This window comes from Electrophorus electricus, chromosome 14 (genome assembly GCF_041902795.1).
Source record: "Electrophorus electricus isolate QZ-2024a chromosome 14, ASM4190279v1, whole genome shotgun sequence".
Taxonomy (NCBI): domain Eukaryota; kingdom Metazoa; phylum Chordata; class Actinopteri; order Gymnotiformes; family Gymnotidae; genus Electrophorus; species Electrophorus electricus.
The window spans coordinates 2,062,178-2,090,000 of NC_137510.1; the positions used below are offsets into that span (position 1 = coordinate 2,062,178).

The 27,823-nt window shown below is 42.1% G+C and overlaps 2 protein-coding genes and 1 long non-coding RNA gene across 8 annotated transcripts in view; 1 reads left to right on the top strand and 2 right to left on the bottom strand.

Annotated features, from left to right (window-relative positions):
• plod2 (procollagen-lysine, 2-oxoglutarate 5-dioxygenase 2) overlaps positions 1–15,809 on the bottom strand; it is a 34,153-nt gene extending 18,344 nt beyond the window's left edge. For all 4 annotated transcript variants that reach the window (XM_081696065.1, XM_081696064.1, XM_027017778.3 and 1 more), the window contains exons 1-3: positions 15,675–15,809; positions 3,397–3,488; positions 1,396–1,532 (exon numbers count right to left, since the gene is read on the bottom strand). In XM_081696065.1, coding sequence (XP_081552191.1) covers positions 1,396–1,532; positions 3,397–3,488; positions 15,675–15,768 — 323 coding nt within the window. In that variant the 5' untranslated portion in view covers positions 15,769–15,809. The remainder of the gene's footprint in view (positions 1–1,395; positions 1,533–3,396; positions 3,489–15,674) is intronic.
• LOC145651136 (uncharacterized) lies at positions 15,704–19,836 on the top strand. Of its 2 annotated transcripts, XR_014116867.1 has the most exons (3): positions 15,704–15,832; positions 15,965–16,200; positions 18,625–19,836. It is a non-coding gene; the product is annotated as an uncharacterized LOC145651136 (long non-coding RNA). The 2 variants fall into 2 exon arrangements; XR_014116866.1 differs by lacking the exon at positions 18,625–19,836 and having other exon boundaries at positions 15,965–17,410.
• A 6,502-nt stretch (positions 19,837–26,338) lies between these two features.
• si:ch73-206p6.1 (phospholipid scramblase 1) overlaps positions 26,339–27,823 on the bottom strand; it is an 8,838-nt gene continuing 7,353 nt past the window's right edge. For both annotated transcript variants that reach the window (XM_027017789.3, XM_027017790.3), the window contains exons 6-7: positions 27,754–27,823; positions 26,339–27,632 (exon numbers count right to left, since the gene is read on the bottom strand). The exon at positions 27,754–27,823 is cut by the window's right edge and continues 89 nt beyond it. In XM_027017789.3, coding sequence (XP_026873590.2) covers positions 27,603–27,632; positions 27,754–27,823 — 100 coding nt within the window. In that variant the 3' untranslated portion in view covers positions 26,339–27,602. The remainder of the gene's footprint in view (positions 27,633–27,753) is intronic.

A 27,823-nucleotide genomic window follows, 5' to 3' on the forward strand; every position in this document is an offset into this window, starting at 1 on the left:
GCAGTAATGAGCTATAAGGGGGGGGACAGTACCCGGCTGGGTGGGTGGAAACTGGAAGCCTTGGCGCTGGTTTCACCAGGCAGGCCTGATTAAATTCCCAGCACGATTCTTTTCCCTTTCGGAAGGCCCTACTGTGGCCTTAATATCCCCTTCATATGAAGATTTATCCCAAAAAAACACCAGAGCGGCTAACAATGGATTTAAAGCTGGAGGAACAGTTCAAACGTCCAGGACGTTCTTCACTAATTATGTCTACATTATGTCTGTAATGTTCCTCACTAATTACTTTATGCCCCTAATATTCTCAACGAATTACTTTTCATCCTTAATGTTCATAGTGTTGTTGCCTGTTGCACTTTTACAATGTTTGATGTTTAATGTTTGATGCCTATTGATGTCTAAAGCAGTATTTAATATATAAGGTCTCAGAATTGCCTTCAGTATTTGTACTGTTTAAAGTCTGTTTGATGTTGTAGTCACTATTGCCTTCAGCATTGCCAATGTAATCCTTATCAACACCTTGCAATGAGTGTGCATTTTGTGTTCCTACTTTTGGTGTGTAGGATCAAAACTTCACAGACTTCATACATTGGCAGTAGTATGGAGTTCACAGTGAAGAGCTCAAACATGCTCAAACTGTCATATGATATGAGTTTTTCCCCAGTTTGACACATATCTGCCCTGCTAGATCCAGATTGCTCATCCAGGAGCCATAACAGCTCAGCCACAAAGCCAGAGACCATGCAAACTCACGGAGTAGGGCAGCCGAGTGCTAAGCTTGAACAGCTCATCTGTCCTCTATTGCACCACTCACCGCAAAGCTCCGAGCTGCCCCCAGCATCAAAATCAGTGCGGGAGGTTCATGAAAGGTTGAGCAACTGCACACAAGCTCAAGACAACTATTCACACTGCCACAGGAGTCTGGAGCAGAGGAATCGTGTTTTCTGCAATGATGAGTCATGCTTCACTGTCATGCTTCACTTCATGGACCAAACTGGGTGTGGAAGATCCCATCAGAACACTACCTACCAAAATGCATAGTGCCAACTCTGGCGCAGGAGGGATAACAATCCAGGGCTGTCTGTCAGCATTTGGGCTCCTTAGTTCTGGTAAATGCTAATCTTAATGCCACAGCATGCAAAGGCATTTTAGATAAATACATTCTTACGAATTTTTGGAATCTGTAATTTAGCGCTAGACTCAATTCAAAAATAAGTTTTCCAAGGCAGGCTAGGTTTCATTCTATGTACCCCATCAAGTTAATGCCCACTCCAAGACAAGAGAGTCATTTCTGCAAAATTGCTCTGGACATGAGCATCTGCTAAAGGTCATAAATGTCAATGTGAATGTAAAACTCTCAGCCACTGTTACCTGGAGGCTGGAGGCGAATCTTACCTGTCCACACAGAGGACCACCAAGTCCTCCTGGTCTGCCAGAGTCTCCATGGCCTCTTTGAGCAATCTGACCTTCTGGCCGCCGCCAATGGAGTGACCCACGTGACCCCCCCTCCAGACTTCGCCCATCCCCAGCACCTAGAACACACCGGGGTGCGTGCTCAGACCAGTCCTTCTCCATGGTTATGCACAGTGGCATGGTGCAATACCATATATGGATGCACCAAAGGCAAACTGCACAAACCCGCATGAGTCATGATTCTCTTTCATCTGGAAAAAAAAATGAACTGGAGAAATATTTAGTGGAATTCCTTAAGCTTTGGTACACGGGACTACATCAGAGTAAAGTCAGCTCAGTGCATTCAGACGACCATCGCTCTAGTCTGCTGGAATTTACATCTGATCTTATGATCCTGTTTCACCTCATCAAGCCAATCTCGCATTACTGAAACGTTTCAACGCAACTGTGGCTGTTTCAAAGACATATCAGTCAATCAATTCTATCAGTCAGAATTCAAATACAAAATCTATCAGAATTCAGTGAAAATGAATTCAGACTCAGATTTTTTGGAAAAAAATACAAGGTATTTAAATGCATTCTCCCATGATGAAACCCTAAGCGCACCTTAAGCAAAACAATCCACTAAATTTTAGCATATATTTACAGTGGGGAAAAATAATTATTTGATACCCTGCTGATTTTGTATGTTTACCTACTTACAAAGACATGAACAGTCTCTAATTTTCACAGAGAGAGACAGAATATCAAAAAAATAATCCAAAAATGTCATAAAATAAAGGTTATAAATGAATTTGTATTTGATTAAGTGAAATAAGTATTTGATGCCCTACCAACTAGCAAGAAATCTGACCCCCAGAGACTAGTTATGTGACCATAAGGCACACAAATTAGTCCTGTTCCTTTAAGAAAGTACTCTTAATCTCACCTCATTATGTGTATAAAAGACACCTGTCACAGAATCAGTGTTTTCCATACAAACCTCTCGACCACAATGGGCGAGACCAAAGAGCAGTCAAAGGAGACCAAAATTGAGCTCTTTGGCATCAACTCGACTCGCCGTGCTTGGAGGAAGAGAAATGCTGGATATGACCCCAAAAACACCATCCCAACTGTCAAACATGGAGGTGAAAACATTCTGCTGTGGGGCTGTTTCTCTGCTAAGGGTACAGGAAGACTTCACCACTTTGAGGTGCAGATGAATGGGGCCATGTACTGTAGAATCTTGAATGAGAACCTCCTGACCTCAGCCAGAACGCTGAAGATGGTCATGGATGGGTCTTTCAGCATGAAAATGACCTAAAACATACAGCCTAGGCAATAAAGCAGTGGCTTAAGAAGAAGGACATTAAGATCCTGGAGTAGCCTATCCAGTCTCCGGACCTTAATCCCTTAGAAAATCTCTGGAGGGAACACAAGCTTCGAGCTGCCAAGCGACAGCCTCGAAACCTTCAGGATTTGGAGAGTTTCTGTAAAGAGGACTTGGCCAAAATCCCACCGAGACGTGTGCAAACCAACTAACTAAGAAACGGCTGACCTCTGGGCTTGCCAACAAGAGTTTCTCCACCAAGTATTAAGGCATGTTATGCTTGAGGATCAAATACTTATTTCACTTGATCAAATGCAAATTAATTTAATGCAATCAAATGCAAATTAAATGTTTTTATTTTGGATTTCTTTGTTGATATTCTGTAAACTTACAAAATCAGCAGGGGATAAAATAATTATTTTCCCCACTGTATGTATTTATGTATTTTAGCATATATTTATGTTTTTGTTTTTTTTTTGGTTTTGGCTAAACTGACGCTGGTATTGATGATGTAAGGAAAAGCATATCAGTATCTATAGCAGTGCTATATATCAGTCTGCCTGACCCTAACATGAAGGGAAATGTTTGCAAATCTGCAGAGAATGTGATGAATTATTAAATCATGAATATTTGAAGATAAGTCACAGTGACTGGTTTTAGTGCGCGAGTCTTGCCTTCACAGTGTAGTTGAAGTAATTTGCTGACTGCATGAAGCGCACGAAGCCGTCGGTCTCTTTTGTGGCCACAGTGAGAACAAGAAGCTTCTCTGGTGAAAGAGAGCAAGAAATGCATCAGAATATTCCAGAATATTTCAACATTTCAATTTTTCAGAATATTCCAACACATGCAAACATTCCTAGGCCTTCAGTGCAATATACAAAATATGTCAGTTTTTAGTGTTTGGTATGTCTGTGGGCCATAAACCAACTTGAATTAGAGAGATTGGCATGATTTGTCATCCAGTCTTGCCTAAATCCAATGGATGTTTTAAGTGCCTCTCTTCCAAAATATACATATATGTTGTTTTTTGCCTATGGTATGAAATAGAGGGTATCCAGTTACTCCAAAACCAAACTGCAGCCAAGCCTCAAACCTATGTTACCACTCGAGAACTGATTCATAAACTGCATTCCATCATCTTACATGGATAAACACAAAGAAGAATCATAATGACTATGATCTGGAAATCCCATAATTTGGTGGCCCACTTAATTCAAAGGACAGGAGACATTTGGATGGTGCTAGTGGTGGTAGCGGTTGCAAGGGGGAAAATTGCGGTGGTGTTTGAACTTCTCAGACCCTCGCGATGTTTCTGCTGGCTGGGCTCCGGGGCTAGACTAGGCTCCAGACCAAAGAAAAGTCAAAGCTGTGTGCAAAAACCAACCCCAGTCTGGGGCGACAAGAGCTGAGCTCTGTCATCATCCGTCATCTGGTGGGGTTAGAGAACAGCCCCACGGTGATCTTACACAAACGTATAATCATACACACACCATTCGTTAAGAAACTCACCATTATTACTAGACCTTTCTCAGTTTTAGAATGCAAAGCCATGATAAAGAAGGCCAAACTGTAACACATGTCATAACAGCCTCATGCATGCATGCACACACACACACACACACACACACACACACACACTATGCATACTACAGCCACTGGCAAAGTTTAATATAGCCATTTGACATTGCTACAGAAGCAACGGAGGGGGTGGGTCTCAAAACAGAACTGGTAAAAATCTTCTTGAAAAGGTAATTGTGGGTGAACATTTTTGCTTTTGGAAAATGAAAAAAAAAAAAAACACATTACAGGCCCAAATTCAACATGAGGAACAATGTCCGGAGACACTGGTTATCTCAGCCCATAACTATGATCATACAGGTATACCTCCATATGTACCAGCACAAGCCTGGAGTTAAAAAAAAAATACAATTACTCTGTTCATTAAGCATAATTTGACATAATAGAATTGAGTACTTGGTACATTTAATGAAAGCACCCAAGCATGTAGATATGAGTTAATGTCCGGACGACATCTGGTTCTACTCAAGACTGGCAAGTCCATAGTTTATAACTCTTAGATGCTCATTCTCCAAAGATTAACAGCCAATGTTTACCGAATCTGTGAGGCTTCTCAGAACTGTTTCAGCCAGCTTGTCTAACTATCGTGACCTCTTATCCTTTACTCACTTGGGTTCAACTCCCAAATGTGAGAAACTACCATGACCAGTCATCACTCAAACCTAAGCAGACCACATCCTAAGATGGGTTTTGAGGAACACTTTTAGAATGAAGGAACAATCCTGGCACTTGCAGCTGGAAATTCAATTTGATTTTTTTTTTCTTTGCTTGCTTTTTCGGTTGCTAGAGGTTCTCTGACAAAACTGTGCTGTGGGAAATATCGGAGAACAGAAGGTGCAAAAAATTAAACTCTGGTGTCAAAATACTGAAGTCATAGACAAGCCTACAGGGTTGGGTGAGGGACAGAAAGGGAATTCTCTGGAATTTCTATAAAAAAAGGCTTTTGGCTTCTAAGAAATGCAAGAGCACTGCAGACAGTATATGAATGTGTATCCAGAGACATAGGCCTGTTTTCATGCTTCATTTCTGCATTACACTTTCTTTTCCCACTGGGCTGATGTCATGCCAATGGCATTCCTCTGCAGCACACACCCCTGGCATGAACAGGATGTAATCCAGCACTTGATGAGTGCTGGACCACAGTTCAGTCAGACAGTGAAGGTGAGAGCCACGTTGACTGGGGACAAACTGGTACCCACAACCCAGTTGTTCATTCTTACCTCCAGGAAGGAGGGGTTGTGGTGTGTGTGTGTGTGGGGGGGGGGGGGGGGGCGGAAACATCTGGAGAACTACACGCTGCTGAACAGCTGTGTTCACACACTGTTCCTTTTTTAGAATGAAGCATAAAAGTAGAGTTAAACCTGGGCCAATTAAAGGCAATACAGCACTACCTCGTCAAGACATTATTATAATATCACATTTGATTTTTGTTTTGGAAAGGCAGACGATCAAGTGACTTCATCTGTGTTGACACAATGTAAATATATATAGCCACATGGAGAAAAAGACAAAAACCATATTCTCTCTGGAATATAAGACTCTCTGTCCAGACATAGTAGAACTGTGGCAGCACAAACTTTACTGCTGTACTGAGACTCCGAAGCATTAGTGTACACTCCATCATTTGTCAGTACAGTAATTTTGTGTAAATATTACATGGCATGAAACTATCCTAATAAATATTATGTGAAAAATATACTCCCACTATGCTCCCACTATGCTCCCACTGTACTCCCACTATGCTCCCACTATGCTCTCACTATGCTCCCACTATGCTCCCACTATACTACCACTATGCTCCCACTATACTCCCAATATACTCCCACTCAAATTGAGATTATTCATTTCACTGCTCTCCCTACACACGTCCCCCTGCTCCCCTCAAACACACACAAAACACACACACTCACTCCAGTTTGCTGTAACTAACTTTTTCAGACCCTTGTTAGTAGTACGGCACAGACAGGAATGTCTTAAACTAAAGAAGCGATTTCATCTAAGCTCCGAGGAATTCCTAAAGCATTCCTCAAAGACATTCCATTGCCACCAATGGGGTCATTTGAGGGAGTGGAGCGGGGGAGGGGATAGGGAGGTGGTCTGTAAGACAGATTTGTTCACTTTGCCCCAGTGACCTGCTCCCTAAGGCTCGCAAACAACATCAATTGTTTTGACCCAGGTGTGACCTAATCTGGCCCAGTCCCTGAAGACAACAGCTATAAAAACCACTGAACTGCATCAGTAACAGCAGGGGCAAAAGAAGTCAACCTCTGGACACACTCTCACCCCATCACATCTTAAATCTGAGGCTCTCTGCTTGGTTTCTTGTTGCCTAGGTGATGTATAAACAAACACAAAGGCAACACAGCTGTAGAGGTGTGTTCAGAGCCAGTAAATTTATAGTGTGAAAGATTTAGGTGGATATATCAGAAATGGAACAAAAACATGTTTTTATTGGTATACAGTCACCTGTACCTTCAAATCTTAGAATGAGCCCTTCATGGCAAGAGGACTTGCCATGTTTCTACAGTAGCCCAGAATGGACAAACCAAACACTGCTTCTAGAGTCTTTCATGTTTTTGCATGGCAGCTTGTTTGGAAGATACAGAAAGAAGTGCCAGTGGTTGCTGGCTAATGATATTGTACTGTGAGAAGTATGAGAACCTAAACTTTGTCAAACGGAGGATCGCGCTTAAATATTAAGCACAAGAAAAAGCAAGAGAAGAAGCATCGTAAAGAGACAAAAACATGAAGAAGTCAAACCAAACTGGAACAGGCAGCGGTAGAAAACAAACATTGGTTTGGAAATCGCTAACAAGGGACAACTGTTTCAGACGACAATGTTGCCTGTTTTCTTCTGGACAGGTAATATAGTGTACCATTGCAAATTGTGCTAATTGTAATCTAAATGCAATTTATTGTTTGATAGCTTTAGCTAGAACATGGCCAATGGTACTTGAACAATAAAACTAACCTTTTCCCACCATATGTAATTGTAACATTTAATAAACGTTTGGAGCTCATGTCTCAAACCTCCAGCCTCAAATCTCTGGTAGTATATCCAGTATTTGACTCTGCAAATGGAAAAAAAAAAAAACATATCCTGCTCTTGCAATCTCACAATCAGGCTAAACGCTTGGAATAAACTAGCATGTTCCCATTACACTGCTCATGTTACACTGTATTAGCATGCAAAGCATCTAGCCTCCAATGATGCTTGGTAGCATCTAAGAAATGGTACCACATTGAAAATGGTACCACATTGTTGAACAAGTAACAGTAAAAATCGCTATCTTACATGGAAGCTATAACCCTATGTTTTTACATTCAAACTAACAAAATACAATATTTAAATTTCTATCTAAAGTAATTTAATCACTTGATATATTATGGCTACTAGATATGAACATATATGATTACACAATTTTGGAAGTATCTTGGCACCTGACAGCCACCATAGATTCTACTATTTGCTTGGAAGGTTTGTCCTTCAAAGTAAGGGGTTTGTGTATGCAGGTAGACAGTATGAGTGACCAGGCAAAGATTAGATAATGAGAGAAAATGGTTTCTCATCACTGTGGCCAATTCAGTTCAGTTCAATTAAATTTGATTCAATTCTGTTCAGTTTTATTTATCTAGTGCTTTTTACTTCAGACATGATCACAAAGCAGCCTTACAGAAACCAGACTCAGAAGAAGAAACCCCTCCTCTTCTGGACAATACCAGATACTGGAATTTTATATATAATTTACAATTATAAACAGGGACACGCAGATCAAAGTTTCACCAGTGGGATAAACCAGTGGCTGATAGTAAAAACCTGATAAAGTTAACACAGACTGTTGATGGTGCTAAGCATATGATGGATAATAGATCTAAGTATGGTGAGAGTATGGCGAGAGCATGGTTAGAGCATGGTGAGAGTATGATGGGAGTATGGTGAGAGCATGGTGAGCGTATGATTAGAGCATGGTGAGAGCATGGTTAGAGCATGGTGAGAGCATGACGAGAGTATGATTAGAGTATGGTGAGAGTATGGTGAGAGTATGGCGAGAGCATGGTGAGCGTATGATTAGAGTTTGGCGAGAGCATGGTTAGAGCATGGTGAGAGCATGGTGAGAGTATGGTGAGAGCATGGTGAAAGCATGGTGAGAGTATGGCGAGAGCATGGTGAGCATATGATTAGAGTATGGTGAGAGTATGGTGAGAGTATGGCGAGAGCATGGCGAGCGTATGATTAGAGTATGGTGAGAGTATGGTGAGAGCATGGCGAGAGCATGGTGAGAGCATGGTGAGAGCATGGTGAGCGTATGATTAGAGTATGGTGAGAGCATGGTGAGAGTATGGCGAGAGCATGGTGAGCGTATGATTAGAGTATGGTGAGAGTATAGTGAGAGCATGGCGAGAGTATGGTGAGAGCATGGCGAGAGCATGGTGAGAGCATGGTGAGCGTATGATTTGAGTATGGTGAGAGCATGGTGAGAGTATGGCGAGAGCATGGTGAGCGTATGATTAGAGTATGGTGAGAGCATGGTGAGAGCATGGCGAAAGTATGGTGAGCGTATGATTAGAGTACGGTGTGAGCATGGTGAGAGTATGGCGAGAGCATGGCGAGAGTATGATTAGAGTATGGTGAGAGCATGGCGAGAGTATGGTGAGAGTATGGTGAGAGCATGGCGAGAGTATGGTGAGAGCATGGTGAGAGCATGATGAGCGTATGATTAGAGTATGGTGAGAGCATGGCGAGAGCATGGCGAGAGTATGGTGAGAGCATGGCGAGAGTATGGCGAGAGCATGGTGAGAGCATGGTGAGCGTATGGTTAGAGTCTGATAAGAGTTTGGTAAGTGATCTCCATTAAATTTCAGTTCTTACTCTGCTTTATTTCCATCCACCATGCCCTGATCATAGCTGATACAGTTTATGAACCCCTAGGCCATGCTGTTATTTCTCTCCTCACAGATCCATGACCAAAGTCACAGCTTGGAGTGCAAGGGCTGAGTGATCTGTCTCTGAGTGATCAGAGCTGAGTGATCTGACCTGTTTCCTTGAAGCTAGGAGAACTGAACCGATACTTCACAGCCAAGTGCTGTCAATGTTCCAATAAACAAAACCTCAACACAAATTGTGAAACAATTTTATGTACATTCTAACTGCTAATAATATTATTATTAGCAGTTAGAATGCTAATAATAGCATTGGGGTTTAAGGCATGATGATTTTCCTGTGTGCCTTCTCCAACGCGCGGTTGGGTCCTTAGAGAATGTCGTCCATCTTACGGAGAAGTGATTCATGTTAATGGAGCCTGCAGATGGCATTTAATGCACTGCACCGTCATCATGAAGATTCTCCGGAGAAACATTCGACAGCAACGGCATCACAATCCAAACCGGTGTCTCTCCGCAAAGTGTCAAACCAACGTGGGAAGCACTGGAATAGTTCAGGCAGGGCAGACGTGGGAGCACGGCACGATGTAGCTCCTAAAATGGCTGGAAGAATACAGCCTCAGACAGGCCTGCTGTATCACTACCCTCAGTACCAGCCTTCAAGGTCTGAGTTTCCTTCCCCCCGACACACTTGTGCTATACCAGGCTGTGTAAATGTTAGCACTGCAGGAGCTAGGCTCCCAGCACACAGCCCAGAGCCACAGAGAAAGAAGACTTCCATTCTCGGTCAGTGCCAGCATGCTCCAAACAGGAGGTGTTAATAAGCACATACACAGCGCAAATAAGCAGCACATTTAGAAAGATTAGTTCTGTATTTAACTCTTTTTTGTAAGATTAGTTTTACAAGATTATTTTGACATGTTCTAAAAATATGAAGGATTCTTATGAAATGAACATCTCTCATTCAAATTAAACATTTTATTTCATTTATTAATTTATTCTTAAACAATTCCGTTTGCTTTAAGTTATTTTTTGCACAGTGGACCTTTTTTATTAAGACAAGAACTTACATGACCAATAGGAAAAAATTGCTTGCATGAGCCCATGTAACACACACACACACACACACACACACACACACACACACACACACACACACACACACACAGAGTGAGAGAGAGAGGGAGAAGGTTACACAGAAATGTTTTTTTATCTTTTCCCTCTACAACCCTGTTCAGCCACAGAATATTTCCCAGCACCTCAGCATATCTGTATTTGTTTGTACATGGCCTCAGTCCTAGCAGTACTCTTCCACACAACATCAATATTCCCACTCCCTGCAGTGGGGGGAGGGGTGCGATCTGACGTACTGAAGCTGTGATTTGGCTTGACGTGGGGAGGGTGTTACATGTGATTATGGTGCTTAAGTTTTATTGCTTAAGTTTTATGGTGTCATCACCTGTTACATCGCCTGCAGTAGAAATGGACAATAAGGCTCAGCCTTTCAGCAGAGTGAGACCATGTGTTTATTACCTACAGTCCAGAGGCACTTCGGTGTTCTAGGATGCAGCCTAAACACTATGTGACACTTTAAAATATTTATTTATTGGAGTTACTTACACAGCAGGCTTAAATGGTCATTTCATTTATTGCAGAGGTAATTAGAGGTGAAGTTGCTGAGACTGAGATCTTTAGAGACTGCACAGAGACTGCACAGGCACTGATGTGCTGTTTTTTAATCCTTCCTGATTTAATATATGAAATTGGAATTGTTTAGGCATGAGACCAAAATGAAATGACTGACCTGTGCAAATAAAACATTTCTCACCAGCGCCATTCAAGCTTAACTGCACTATGGAACCAAAATATTATTTCAAAAAACAAAAAAACAAAACACACACACACACACACACACACACACACAGTGAATCATGCCTAATCCAGAAAACATTAGACTAAGCATAATGTCTGATGCATACTTGTTAGCAATTTCCTAACCCAGTAAACTGGAAAGGACACATAATGTCTGTGCCCTGCTAGGTTTGGCCTAGAGTTACTCGCTGTATTTCTTAAAGCATCTTTGGGGAAATGACTGCAGTCTCTGTCCTGAATCACACAGCTCATCTCATTAAACTCCACGTGTCTACGGCTGGAGTCTAGCAAAACACCCATCCAGACTGACTCCAAAACTGTGACAATATGATGCTAACACACTATAGCTCTCAGAGCCTAGAGGGTTCTGTTCCCTACTCACTTAATAAACAAAAACCATGCTCCACACACACACACACACACACACACACACACACACACACACACACCCTGACCACACTCTATCCTGGCCTACCATTAGCAATACATTGAGAGAACACAAGGGGGAAAAAAAATATTTCAGAATAAAACTGGAAGAATCGCAATGCTCAGAGCACAAGTAGGTCTGTCTCCCTCACAACAACACTGAAACTTTACCTGGAGGAAGCTAGACACAGAGACATTCTTGCACACCTCCATGTCCTCGGAACATGCACCAAGGTAAGCCTGCCATGTGGTTCCACTCTGCACCCAGTAACCTAATTTGAGGCTATGTGCAGAATAAACCGGAGGAAACCGTTCCTGTGGTGATCACTGTCTGTCAGGTATTTTTTCAGCTGCCTTTGACCAAAATATAAGTGTGTTCTCCTGTGGGCTACAGGATGGATAAAACATACACCCCCTTACGCATAAAGCAGGAACCTTGTTGTGTGTCTGAAAGAGGAGGGTATTTCCAGTTACACATCTCCAGTACGGTCAAAAAGACCCTTGAGCAAAAAACACTACATGACATCATTTCCATCTGCCAGAGCTATAACGTATGAGTCTGTGCCCAGGAAAGCTGTCCTCAGGCCTAGGACACTCCAGAATCCCTTATTTATTTTTTCCCAGGATGGAAATGTGATTACACAGATCAAGGGGAAAGAAGAACAGAGACGGAGCCAGTCGGCGGATTGAGGTCATGGATTTTTCAGAGGTGGGATAATGATAATGATGGCAATTGCTGGTGGACCCTGTGTTACCCTGACCAATCATTTATTAGGAAAGAGGCCAGCGGGCCAGAGGCAACAGCATCAGCTTCTCGTGGTAAACAGAACTAGCTTCTATTATGAGCCACCAGAAGCCTGAACAAATCAGGTTAGAAGGCCAATATTGCAATATTACCAAGACTTACAGAATTTATAGCTTTTATTGCAATTGCTTTGCAATATTACAATGTCTTTTTAAAAATGGTTTGTTTATAGCAACTGCAATCTTGTATGCTATCACATTCTTTGGAAATGTCGATACAATGGACCTCTGCTGGTGTTCAGTTTCACTTTTATGTCTGTATGTTTTGGGCTGTACAAGGACCACACTAAAGTGGCCCTATAAACTCACTATCCATGCAAAATAACAGCAGTAGTTGAAGCAATATAAAGCAGCGATCCTTTCAGCTCTAAGTAGCTGTGTATGCTGTTGTAAGCAGAGGGCAGGTGAGGGCGAGAAGGCCCCAGCACACCGCTACATCGCCAGCTGTCGCCGTGCGATGTTTGGCTTGGGGCCACCTTGGAAATGGACGGCTCATTATCGCGCCACTCACAGTCATGCAAAGGTTTGCAGATAATGCAACAGAGACAACACACGGAGCCATGCTCTGCTGTGGCCATTTACACACATACATACGCGCGGGCTGTTTCAGGGACGCAGTGATCCATTAACGTGTTCCAAAAGGGCAATTGCTGGGTTGAGTGTGCCAGCTCCCACAGTTAGCTGCATAAAGCATATAATATGCTTTCGTTCCTCTGACATATAGACATTTGGTTTACTGCAGCTCTATAACCATAAATCCTGCAAAGCGCCAATCCTGCAGAGCTGTAAAGCCCGTGAAGCTGTCCCACACTAACTGGACGCCAGAGAGGTCTTGACAGATCAGTGTGCACAGAGAGCTTTGGCTTCAGCTGTGCACACATGGAGATCCAGTGCCATGGCCTGAGCTAAAACCTGCATGTTGACTGTGCTACCAGCCGAGATTTGACTGTGCTAACAGCTAAGTGTCAACTGTGCTAACAGCAGTATGGTGACTGTGCTAAAGCTAAGTGTTGGCTGTGTTAAGAACAGCGCCAACAGTGTCAACAGCTGAGTGCTTACTGTTCTAAAAGCAGTGTTGACTTTTTTGTTGTGTGCCACCAGCTGAGCGTCAACTTTACTAAAAGCAGTCATCTGTGCTAACACAGTTTTGGTTTTACAATAGACTGTTTCTTGCAATGTCAGCTGTGTCAACTGTGCTAATAGCTGAGTACTCATTATTTTAATAGCAGCTCGTCACCTGTGTTAACACCAGCATGTCACTTGTGCTAGAGAAATGTGTCGACTGTGCTAACACAAGAAGGTCAGCTGTGCTAAAAGCAATGTGTGGCCTATGCTAACACCAGTGAGACAACTGTTCTATTTCTTACAGCTGAGACTATGCTTACAGAAATGTGTCTCTGCTGACAACTGGGTTTTGACTGTGCTAACAGCAGCATGCTATTTCAACAGCACCTGTGCAACCCGCAAACAATGACAATGACAACAACAACACAAGTCTCAGTCTCTCTCTCTCTCTCTCTCCCTCCCTCTCTCTCTCTCTCTCTCTCCCTCCCTCTCTCTCTCTCTCTCTCCCCCTGTCTCTCTTTCTCTCTCTCTCTCTGTTTCACCCCTTTCTCTCTGTCTGTTACTGTTTTTTCCACAGTACAGCAACTCTCTTTCTTTAATCTCAAAATTACCCAGAATTCCCTCTACTGGATCTGGTATACTCTAAAACAGAACTGCCGTCTCCATTTTTGATTAGTATTTTATTGGTGAAGTTGAACAATTCCTAAGTTATCACATGATCTTTTTTCTAGTCTATGGGCACCAAAAATCACAATGACTTCATTGCGTTCATTTCGTGTGAATTTACCTAGGAAAATATAATGTACATTGGGGATAAGTAGACACATTTCATGTAGTTGTAAATGCAGTTGTAAATGTAAATGTTAAAGTAATTGTGAAACAAATTACATTTATGCAAATCCCCTCAGGTCTTTTCCCCGCCCCTCCTCTTTTTTCAACGTCAGTAATATGGAGAGCATGTACTGTGAATAAAAAAGCCTCCGTGTACCACACGTTAGAATAACTGGTTTTGCTAAGGTTGCTTAACACACACAATTAAAATGTATGTATATATATTTCAACCATGCAGTGTACAGTGTAAGGGGGACAAACACCCCCATATGTCTTCATCAGAGTTCAGCTACGTAAACCTCCACATTTGGAATACCATGTGGTGCACAGAACATTGGACTTGCACGATATATTGTTAGTTACCAAGTAAGTTAACTAAGTTTTCACCAAGAACCTCAAGAGTTCATCATGGCCATACACTGGGAGGCTGAAGACTGAAACATAAGACAACATTTATCGGTTTTAGTTGTAATTACACGGTTCTATCTGGCTTTCCAGAAAGCAAAATTGTTTGAAACCATCTTTAACATTTCACTTTTATTTCTTTATTTATCTGCCATTCACTTGCCTTAGGTCAGAGGTAGATTCTGGATTACTGATTTTCAGTTGAAGCACAGAACACCCTTCAAAACTAGAATGTGTAGAGCAAATGAAGAGTGATTTTCTCACATAAAACAACAAAACGACTATAGAGATTAACGCACGCGCCTACGTATAATAGCCATAAATCAGGCACCAAACTAGAAATCTTAAAGCCTCGCATGTTAAGATAACAGACGGATTGCGACAAAAATACATTTATGCGTTTAACTTTTAATAAGACAGCGGTTAATTTTGCACCTAAGTAGACTATTCTACTTCAAAAATGAGACTATTTTCTTCCATAATGAACTTCACAACCTGAAAGCCACTTTTGGGAAGAACATTATTCGTTTTAAGAGTAAAGCCCTGCAGTTCACAACTCCGCAGACTTTAACAACGTGTCCAGACCTACTGTTACATGAAATAACGACACGAAACCGCACGCTTTTTCAACCTGGTGTAACACACCCTAGTATTTTGACATCTGCGTTTTAGTCTGATACATACTGTAGGACACACGTCGCGAACCCCATAAAACATCTCAGAAGGAAAGAGATCTGTGAGGAAGGTCAGACGCAATAAAATTATACTGCTGAAAGTTTGTAGTACTTGTAGAGAAATACTGACGCGTACATGACGACACAGATAGGCGATTTAAAGACCCTTCTCTTAAAATTTAAATTCTATAAAAGCTTTTATTATTATTGTTATTATTATTATTGTTATTATTATTATTGTTGTTGTTATTGTTATTATTATTATTATTATTAGTAGTAGTATTTTGTTGTTGTTGTTGTTATTATTATTATTATTACAACGATTTAACGCCTGTACCGATCTGTATTTTATAAAACCAGTTTAACAACTTCACTGGGAGGCAAGTTAAACAGTGAAAAGTTACCGTGTTTCTTACCTGGTGGAATTTGATTCTGATTAACACCCAGGACATAATGGTCCCAATGCACCAGTATCAAGCAGAGAAGATGAGCCCACTGGAGGAACTCCATCGCCCGGGTCCGTAGTGGGGTGAGGGACCGGAGAAAGTACAGGAACAAGTCTACGCTGTGCTGCGTAAGTCTGTGGGAAATAGTCCTACAAATCGTTTACAACTTTGGAAGACCTGTTGTACCAACACAAAAAGACCGGCCGGTTAGAATAAATAGGCTACGTTTTTCTTTTTTTTTCTTTTTCTTTTTTTTCCAGGTAAGAGCGAGCGCAAAGCCGTGGTTCCCTAACGGTGGCGGGTGCCGGCTGCCCTGCAGCTTCACTGCACAGCTCGTGGAAGGAGAGCCCGGGTGTCCCCCGTATGAGACCGCGATGGCAGGCGCGTACGTGTGATAGAACAAGTACGGCTGTGTGTTGGACCGAGCACCTCCGCGTGCCGCGCGCGCCCCCGCCCTTCCTCCCTCCGCCGAACGTCCCCTAACAAGACCCTCGAGGTCAGTCACTCAGACGGGGAAATAACGCACGTCAACGGTGCTTTAGTCGTTTTGTCATTCAAAAAATATGATTTTTTTTTTTAATTTAATGCCTGTTCTGTATTTTTCGTCTTTCATCTGTGACTAGACTTAAATCTACACTACCTTCTAATGCACTGTAATGAATCAGTGATTGGACAATACAGAGATTACACGTTTTTAATGTTGTTTCTGCTTTTTCGGGGGTGGTGAATAAAGGCTAGTAGTGTATGATATGGTTTTATACGGTTATTTCTATTTTACTAGACTTCATAACTTTGTTCTCCCAAAATACAGGGACAGCACTTCGACAGCTGTGACTCTTTGCATGTTTTACCCTGAAATAAAGTTGTAAGGTCTAGAACCCTTTGGAGTTATCTGGATTTTTGCATGGGTTTGCTGTAGTAAAGGCAGGTGATGTAATCCCTTCCCATAGCAGCTGTGCAGCTCCATCATGGTGTAGTGCACAAAAAGAGGGTTTTGTGTGTTTGTACGAAATCCAGCACATTCTGCAAATGATCATGCCCTCGTGCATTGAACTGTGACCCCAGGTTGTCGAGGATGTAGCGCTTTTTTCAGTGAACCATAAACAAAGGCGACCCGACTTGCTAAGAAACCCCATTAGCAGATGCTGGATGTTGTTTCGAACAGGATACATGTGCTGAACACTTGTTACATGTCACACACAGAAAGGATTTTAAACATCGGTTCATGCATGCTGAGTGCAGCACAAATATTCCACGTGGCTCATAAGGGTGGTGAAACACTTCCAATTGGTGTGCAAATGAAGCACCAGTGACTTTGAACCAGCAGAGAGGAACAAGTCATCCAACGTTCCCAAAGTTCCCATCTTTCAGTACACAAACCTTTTATTAATGCTACTGTGGTAACAGCAATGATCTCTGAGATATCATCCGCTGAGTGAGTTCTTTTGCAGCGCAGCTGCTCGGTGAGAAATGAGAGCAATCAGAGATCCTCTCTAAACCTTCTGCGTTTGCATTCCCTTCTGGTTTCGACAGTGAGGAGCAAACAGCATGCCGTTTGTCTCTCACATCTGTGTTTACTCAGTCAGGTGAGAGGGAGTACATGAACCATATATGTGCAAATCCCAGCCTGTGCTGGGAGGTTCATGTAAGCCTGAATTCCAGTCCTGCTGTAAAGAGGACAGACACTTAATAAAAGATTAAATGCACCATTTGTGTTTTGTTTGAATTTGTAGAAGAGATGTGCTAGAAAGGGTTGTGTTTATGGTTTTTTTTGGAAAGTGCTCAGTTCTGCCACATCGAGAGGATGTATTGATGAAGTATAAATATATTTACAAAGTGCATATTAAAAAGTCTGCTTAGGATTTTCAGAGTCTTTGTAAATCATAACGGTTTATGAAACAGAAATACTTAATATCAAGTCATCATATTATGTTTTTTTCAGAGCGATTACAGACTAAAAATTATTGGAAAAAGGAAAAATGTTATGGCCATTTCTACGATGGAAGTAAATGAGAACTATGATGTGGAATTGTTTTGTTATCCTGCTTATCCAGTCCAGAGTGGGAAAAGGGTGCTTTTGTGAGCAGTAACACTTACTAAGCTTCAACTCCTATTGAGTGTTGGGAGTTTTAGTCCAAGAGTTTCATTGAAATATATTATGGATAGTTAAACTTAAAGCAACATTATTCTTAACTTGCATATGGAAAACCTATTGGTCTCAGTAGTACTCGTGACAATCATAGTACTGTCTTGTAAAGAGTATGTTATATTCACCAGCTCAATAAAGTCACAGTGATGAAATTTCATCGATTAGCTTCTGATGTCTGTATTCAGTCTTGTTCATTGGAAATGACAAACACAGACTGGAGTTCGAAGCCACTCTAGGTCAGGAGACTGGTCTAATTCATAAATGAGCGAGGGCTATCCATTTCCACAGGCTTCCACAGGTCTTACAAGATGACAACACAAGATGCTGGGAAGCTGGTTACGAGATCCCTCTTGATCAAAATGCACAATGTATTTAGGCTGAACTGAACGGTGAATGGTTTCTCAATCACAGTAGTGACCTTCCCATCCAAGATTCCAAGGTACTGTAAGACTGGTGGAATCTTTTCCATAATTGCTCCCTCAAAATAGCTTCCCCCCCTCTTTTTATTCCCAAACAGTCCCGTTGTGATCATGCCACTTTCCTTTAATTACAAGCCAGTGCCGAACGAGGACACTCCTGTCTCTTTCTGTCCATGCTACTGCGCATGTCTCCCAGATCTCCTCTGCTGGGCGTTGTCTGTCCCTGACCAAGGCCGTGCCTTCGTCCTGTGGTCATCCTGTTGGGGTGGGAGAGAATTACATAGGCCAAGATAACAGGCCAGGACTGGACCACTACAAGAAGAAAAATCTAATTTTCCTTTTCCTTTTCCAGAGTGCTGCATCCACAGACCTGGGGGACCAAGTCCTATTGTGAAGGTGCCTGAGATATGAATCATGCCAAGCCAAGCAGTACAGGGTGGCCTTTTCACACCTCGATAGTTTAAAATGTTTCAAACCATTCCTTTAAAGGAATGTCTGGAATTGTCTTAGCAGGACAATTTATAGTTTACATTTCCAGCAGATTAGCAAGGACGCAGGCCGGATGGTGCAAAGATGGCACTGTAGAATCCTGGAGTTGGCCACAACAAAGAATTCTCACTGCAACCACACACAGAGAGGCCACTTACAATAATACTCACTATGACCTGAAAATCAGACACTTGTAAAAAGACACAGCTATTTCTACACTTTGAGTTCCATCACCACCAACTTCAGGATCCAAAAATAAACTGAACCAGAAGACGCAGGAGCCACGCCTATCATGACCAACTGGGATGTCTGTTGCATAGTTGTCTATCAGTGATGAGTTTGTGTACTGGCCAGTGAGCATGAGAAAATGTAAGAACCAGCTCACATCAGCGACAGAACTGGAGCGTCCAGCTGGTGCCTTGACTTAAGATGTGTAGTCCTATCTAAGGTCCTATTTAGGGGTAATGGTGGCTGCGTAGTTAAGCAGCGTGACTTGTAATCAGAAGCTTGCCTGTTTTAGCCCCACCAATGCCAAGTTGTCACTGTCGGGCCCCTGAGCAGGACCCTCAACCCTCAATTACTCAAGCGGTGTTCAGACATAATTCATAAGTGCCCTTTTTGTCCCTTCGCTTTGGATTAAAATGTCAGTTAAAATGCCATAAATATAAATATAATACACTGGTCTAGCAATATGAATTCTCACTCTGGGTCTGGTGCAGTTAAGGATCATGTGTACTAAAATTAATTTTACATCTTTGTGAAAGAAAAGTGGGAACATTTGCAATAACCGGGCAGACATCCTGCGAGTTGAAATCATTCTGTATGGCCATAGAGTCTCTGAGCTAGCCTTATAGAGCCTGTACCATGCACTGCATACCTGTAATGTTTAGGCATGGGTATGCATGGGTGTTTGTAGAACACTGTCACAACATTACACATGGGAAATTGCACTATATTGGACTGTTCGCACTTGTGTAGCATGCTGTCTGTTGCACTGTTGTTTTGTGTTGCACCATGGTCCTGGAGGAACATTGTCTCGTTTTTGTTGTGTACTTGTGTATAGCTGAAATGACAATAAAACCTCTTTGAACTCTTTGAACATGGTCCAACCAGAAGACCCACATAATCAGTGTCTGTGGTGAACAGCATAGGACTCACTCCAAGTTTAACTGCTAGTCGACCATAGCTGGCACAGTGAGTTCAAAACCACATAATGTAAATGTGGGAGCCAGTTTGCACAACTCTGCTTACAGGAAATAAAGCAGTGAGCGTGTGTTTTCTGCACACAGCAGCACACAGACTATCGCTCTCTGTGACAGCTCCAGACTGTGTTATTTACACAAACCTCATAAATTTAGGGGAAAGTATACACACTGAGAACCTTCCCAGTGTAGAAAGCTGGAATACCACAAACAGTCATCACGGGCCTGTGGAGTTATTATCAGGCCTGGGGTGGAGAATGAAGAGAGGGAGAGAGAGAGAGAGAGAGAGAGAGAGAGAGAGAGAGAGAGAGAGAGAGAGAGAGAGAGAGGGGAAAGAGAGAGAGAGGAGGGAGGGGAGAGAGAGAGAGAGAGAGAGGAGGCTTAGCACACCTTCACAGTCAGTGAACTTTATTTTGATTTGTTAGTAAACATACACTATTTTCCAAAACATTTAAAACTGCTCACAATATTTGTTAAGAAAATCTCGGTCTGTGACAATCTTATGCAAACTGCATTTTTCAGCCCTACTGTACTGTACTGTACTGTGTCCTCACAGTCCACACACGCCCATTCAAACTAAAACAATGACGCACAAGCATTGAGAAACGGCAGCGAGGAGGTGGGGATTCCTGGACCCTGTCATGGTGCATGGGAGAGTTAATGGTGATTAACGCGGCTTTCATTTCCTCGGATCAGATAACAGGAAGAGAAACAGCTGTACAAAAACAATGTATGCATAGGACAAGAATATAGCAGCGTTTTCATGAGCAGTATAAACAATCTTTTGCTTGGCTGAGAAAAAGCAAGAAATAAATGTGACATGTTCTTGAGAGATAAGAAATTTCACAAAGCATTTGCCTTGGAGGGTTTCCATGAGGTTCACTTTAAAACAGCAAAGCACCTTTTTTTTTTTTTTGGAAAAGGAGGAATTTGGAGTCATTTGGAAAGGGCTTCATAAATCCAGCTGAATTTGCTATGATCCCCAGGGTTAATTTCTGGGCAAGATGCACTGAATAAAATTTTTATCCCTTCCTTCCAGAATGGACCTCGGAAAAGTCAAATTTAATACTCGATCTATACTGCCTAATAAAGTGGAGCGAAGCTTCTTGTTTAGGAAGATCACTGCAGAAAAACTGGAAACATTGAAAGTACCACAGGTACAACTAAAGCTGATTTTTCCTCGAAGCTCACAGCTTAAACAAACATTTGCATGATTCAGTTTGTCTTCACACCTTAAGCACTCTTGCACTGTTCTGAAGACGAATGGTCTTTAAAACACTTGAAGTTCCTCGAGTCCTGTTGCTTGAAATTCCTCGAGTCCTGTTTCTTTCTTGCCTTTAATTTGGTTTTCCAGTCTCACTATAGAGCATATGTTTGCTTAAATATACAGTTATACAGAAAAAAAAGGTTGTAAATGAAACCAAATATATCCAAAATTGAGTTCCACATGAATAGATTCTAAAATGCAATCTTAATAGTATGACTAATATTCAATAAAAACTCAAAACTGAATAAAGACAAAGAATACACAATTTGTGTGACGGGGCAAGTAAGGTTAGATGCTCGTGGATGTAGAGTGATGGATTTATTGTATTCCAAGTTTGTGGTGGGTGAACAAGCCAGGGTCAAAACCAGGAAAGGCAAGACAGGGGTAATCCAAATCATTAAGGTAAACAGTCCCAGTCAAAAAAACAGACAGCAATCATAAACCAGGCAAACTATTCCAAAAAGAGGCAGGCAAAAATCAGAAGACAGAAGAGCATAAAAAACAAAACAGATACACAGGAGAGAAATCAAGAAAAGACCGCTCGGTATGCGCAGTAGATACTAATGGCAATACTTTGCAATACAGTTGAATGTAGAGAAACAGGTGACGTCAACATTCTGCTGATGAGGATCTGAAGGAATGTGTATGAATGGTTGAGTTGTTAGCCGGGTGATGAACAGCTTGTTGGGTGTTGTAGTGTGCTTGGGGTTCGGCCGACGTGACATTATGTAAACAACCTCTTGCAGACACATTCATTGGAGTAAATGGAGTCCAGCTCAGGTATCAACTCAGGTATCAGTTTGACCTGCTTTATCATATCAAAAATATGCTTGGTTTCCTTGGTTTCATGTGCAAAATAGTTTGATCAGAAAATCTCAGAAGAAAAGCTATTGTAGATCATGAGGCTGAAAAGATAAATGAGTGTTAAAGGAGATCTGTTATTCTAAAGGGTTTCTAAGGGGCTGAGTCTTCATCAATCTAGCTGGAAGAACAATTTTCCAGTACCATTGCTACTGTGCTTGGGAGTGCAGCTAGACACTAGCAAGGACTTGCTACAACCCAAAGATTCTGAAGGTGCCAGTTAAGTGTCCACATACAGCTCTGGAACTTGATCATATCTGTCTCCATGAGCCAAAATGCATTGAACTGAAAAGACTGTGTCAAGTTTGAAAAGAATACAGGGACTGATAGGGCAATGGTTGGTACAGGGACAGATGATAGGGACCAAAACAGAGCTAGGAATGGGAGACGGGAAAAGACGGAAAAGAAGGCCAACGAGAGATACGGAGTCACGGAGGTCTTGAGAGACTGGAAGGCCGACGAGACAGCCACAGGAGACTGGAAGGCAAACTGGGTGGCCACTGTGGAGAAAGTCATTCCAGGCAGCAATGAGCCAAGCAGGGGACACAAGATTGGGCGGTACATTCCACGCTGGGAATAGGAGGCTGGACGACGCCTTCCAAACTGGTAACAGGAGCCGAAGAGAAAGATACACCTGAGTGGTCCCTCAGGCCCGCAGACCTTCCCAGATGGAGTACAGGAAAGGCTTGTTGGGCCTTGTGAGGCAGCCACAGGGACACATAGCCGCCAACCCCAAAATAAAACAATCCTTGGAAGGCGCCTTTCGGAGGGCAGGAAAGCGGGCAGTGGTGCAGAAGCAGCCAGAACTGTGGGCAGGGGGGGAGAGGGACCTAAGACTTGCCCAGGCCTCTCTAGTAATGGCTCCCAGAGTCATCTGCCATGTGGTGCTGCTCAAAGCAGAACCAGCCCTGACTCAGGGCCCTTACCTGGGCTCCTGTCGCATGGGTCGTCCAACACTGGAATCACTGCATGGGACTTCCTGGAACAATGATGAGAAGACTTTGTTCTGTCAGCATCAGGGGACTTCAGGGCTACCTTGGGCTGCTTTAGTGAAGCAGCTAGAGTCTCGTCCTGCGAAACAGCCACGTACCAGTATGTCGCTCTCTCGCTGCGTCCTTCATGCGCTTGTCATTTCGTAAGGACGAGCAAATGGAGGCAGGGTGCGGATGTGGAGGAGAGTGTCTTTTGTGTATAGTGTAACGTTACAACATAGTGTAACGTTGAGTGGTAAGGAGGCGGACGCATATGCGGAGAAGAGCAAGATTTAATAGGGGAAAATCCAAAATCAGAGTCGTTTAGGCAGTCCAGGGTCATAGAGCCAACATGGAGAGTATGAGGAAACATGATTAAACAAAACCAACACACAAAAGTACACATGGGGAGCAGGCTAGAAACTAAGGCTAATAAACACAAAAACACATACCAAAATACATTCAAACAGTCCAAACATTCAAACAATGAAAGCATGAAACAACAAAACACACAAATTCAATAAGTCCAACAAAGTCAAACAAACAAGTCAAACCTCCAAACAAACAATGAACAGCCACGACCGAGGCACACAACAGGGTTTAAATACATGAACTCGAAACGAGGGACAGGTATACACAGTCGATGTGAGGACAAAACGAAACTATGGAATGGAACTAAACACAAGACATGGAAAACATGGAGCATGGAAGGGACTGATCGTGACACGTAGAATATAATACATGGAGCAAAATACATAGTACAGTGACAGGTAATGAGACACAGGGCTTAAATACACAAGATAACAAGGGCAAATGAGGAACTCTTAAAACCAGTAAGGGGCAAAAACAAGGGTTAGACCCAGAACACATCCAAAACAAACAAACAATTATTTCTCTGGTAAACTAGGAAGCAAGGGGAGAGGAAAGGTGACAGATTGTTTAATATTAATAAAGATATGGGATATAAAATGTGCGTTACTCATCAAATAAAGCTATTTATTTATCATTTAGATGAAGATTGGTTATTTCAGAAAAAAGTTAATGCAAAATCCAGATAACACCTGTAAAAGAGAAGAGAGCTCCCTGAAGACTTAAACAGATAACAAGGCATGGGTACCAGGAGCATGGGGTTTATTAGCAAAGAAAACCAAAACGGAAACTAGAGCAACTACTAAAAGAAACTAGGCAACGCTTTCAGCTGAGATTACATCTTGTGGACAGGGCATGTATTATTCTGATGACTAATGAAAAGCGTTTGGATCACAGACCTGTGGGAATGACTCAGACAGAAGAAACCAGGGACCGGTGAGAGTGATAACACTAAGAGATAACACCAAGGGGACTGTGATTGGTGGATGTAAAGGAAATGGTTTGGCTGGGTGCTGACCAATGCATGACAAAGGATTGTACTGTACACAAGGCCATCCAACATAACAATCCGATAAAAAGTGCTTTAAACGGTTCAGCTGTGAGGAATATCCAAACACCCTCCTTCATGCACATGACCTTTAGACATTTTAATGTGACCTGTATTGGGACTGGAAATTCTAAACCCAGCTACTGAATTCTCGACTTTAAACCAAAAAAAGAGCTTTGACTGTGAATCAGAATCCCAGAGTATTGCTGTGTGTGTCTAAATCATTCTGTTTTGTTTCAAACCCCTTTTGTTCACTTGCTGACTCAATGTGGACAGTAAATCCACGCCCCTTCCCAAAAAAAGAGAGAAAAAAGGCAGATCTTTCAAAGACTGAATAATTGCATCAGCCTCCCTTTCACACAGAATGTCTTTTTTTAGTGTCTATTTATTTTATGGAAAAGCATGTTAAAAACTATGGTAAAAACATGCCCCAGAAGCTTTGTGATGTCTTCCACACAGTCGAAACGGAAGTCAGCGGCCTGCTGCTATTTGTGCCTTACTGGCATTTAAACCCGAACTGAGGGCAGAACAACGGTGAGTCTCTGTTGAATCTGAACAGCCAAGAATTAGCAAACACTGTAGAGTCCATCTGAAACCCCACACTTTCTGGATTAGGCCCTGACCCCATGGAGGACAGCACACACAACGGTGCTCTGAATGTCTATGACTTTGTTTCAGTTTGACCCTTTAAACTCCAACAAAATGTTTTTTAAAAAATCATTTCCTTCAGTTCCAATGATGCGCTGATACACTGACTTGAAAAACCTATATGAATGTATGTTTACTGTCATCTTTTCCACATCACTCAAAGTCCCTGAATGCTTGCTAGCTTCTGCTTTCTTCTCTCTCTCTCTATCTCTCTCTCTCTCTCTCTCTCTCTCTCTCTCTCACTTCATTCAAGTCTCCTTCTTTTGACTTTGTGTACTTTGAAGCCTGCAGTCCACTAGATTAATTCCTTCTGCTTCTGTCCCTGTGGACTACAAAACCACTCTGCATGATTCCGAAGGATGGTGGTGGGTGTTGTGAGAGTACTGCACACCGCAAGCTCGGGCTCCGCACTCCAGCTCCTAGAAGTGGCCTGGACCATGCTGGATTTCTTCCACCGCCGGGAATGGAGCATTGAAAGAGTCAGTTTAATGAATTCTATTTTAAGGCCTGTTGTAAACGCCCCGAGTGGCGTTAGACAGACTCGCGGCTAAGGAGCGAAGGCATAGCGCCCTGGCGCCGGGTCTTCCACCTCTCTGGTGCCAATTAGGACCCTCACTGCTTCATTTCATCTTGTATTTTCCATCACGTTGACTCTTTTAAAGTCCTAATGATCTTAATTAGCATGTGCACAGGAAGCACTGGCTTCTGATACTGACTCAGCACTGCTCAGTAAACAACAGGCTTTGTTCTCGGAAAAGAAACGTCTGTCATCCTAAAGGTCTGCACTTGCCTACTGAGCAAACCATATATTTGTTACATCCACCTCTTTTGGTGAACCGGGTCCGTAGAGGTGTGATAAGGTGGTAGTCCTTGCTGTCAGAGTAATCAGAAGGATGGGGCCACGGGAAAAGTTCGTGTGGGAAGTGTTTACGCAGATCCACTCATTCTAGATCAGATTTCTGTATATCCCCCATTTTGTGGCTTTGGGATCCATTTCATACACAGCTTTCCCAGGGTTCATTTATCAAACAAACGTGCATATTATTTTTACTGCCTTCCTTGCATCATTGTTCCCTTGATCTAAAGTCAGAATGAGGTTTATGTCAATCCATTGCAATTAAGGTCACAGTTATGTTAAACCTTCCAGTATAGTTAATTCATGGTTCATAATAGTCAATAATTAAAAACAATTAATCAAATTAAAGATCATCTCACCGAAGGTTATATAGCTTTAATAAATGTGTTATTTGATGTTACAACTGTAATTTGCTTTTGCGTACAATATATCTGGATAAAAATTTTCCAAAGAGCCTTGAAAGCTTAAAATAAGTATTTTTTTAATAAAATAAAAATAACCAGTAAAACAAGGCATTGCTTCGACTAAATTCTGTGCATCAATGTAAAACAACAATCACAATGGGGAACCACTGAACTGGACTTTTACGGGTAAACGTCACATGGATATGTCTAAGATGCAAGCATCAACCGTATGCATGCGTACCTGAGTCGTAAATAAGTGTTAATAGATCACTCTTGAAACAATACAAAATTCAATCGGATAAAGAGCACAGACGGTGGGCGGACATGGTGAACAGGCTGCCCTCCACTGACCACTTTTGGTATTACTATAATGATGTTCCCATATCCTTTTAGTGTTTGACTCTAATTCACTTTATACCACCAAAAACAATAAGTTAAGAGACATTTAAATAAATACTGCTAAAACAAACACCAAGAAATGATTAAATAAATCAACAGTGCTGATGTGAAAAGTACACAAATAATAAATTAATTGCATATTATTACATGAGCACAGATTACAATGATTTTTTTTCAATGGCTGGCTATATTTCAGATGCTGACCTGAATCATGGATGCCCACAGTTACATCACATCATTAAAACAAATGATTGCAAAAAAAAAAAAAAAGATGGACAATTTGATATTTTGATACATAACTAAGAGTGATATAATCACATGTTGGTCGCTCATATCAGTATCACCTCAGACCTCTATGAGCCAGTATAGACTTCAGCGCCAATATTACAGACTTCCAGGTGTTGCATCGTAAAGTGTCCTTTGTACATTTTCTGTGAAGCAGTAATGTTAACCATAAACACGACACCTTACACTGTAAGCACACGTTTCAAATAACTATAGTTACTTCATGGAGAGGGAGTCAGCTACACCGGGTAAGCCATATATGTTCTCTTGGGGTGCATTACGCCAAAAGCAGTGCCAAACAATCCTCTTTTGAAATGGTAGTATAGGTAACTGTTTAAACCCCTTTTCATAACATTTCTGGGGGTCCCTGGCCTATATCTGTCTAATCCTACACCGCCAACAGCTATGGTATGTTTGCATGCATTCTCTTAGGCAGCGGGGACATGGATCTGATGGAGGAGAGCAGAAGATGGTCTTCTGTCCTCCTTTCTGCAGGGAACATTATCCTCACGGGCTCCGTCCTTTCAGCAATCAGTTGTTGGACTCAAAGAACATGAAGTCCTGTCAACGCGACACGGAACAAAATGGACAGTTAATGCCTGATTACGGTACATTTGGGGCCTCGGCACAGCACCAGAGAAACAGAGGGAGCAGTGGCGTGAGAGAGCCAGAGAGCACTTACAATGAGGAAGCAGGCACCAATCATCACAGCTTTCATCCTGACGTCGAGGTCCATGGGGAACTGGATGCCG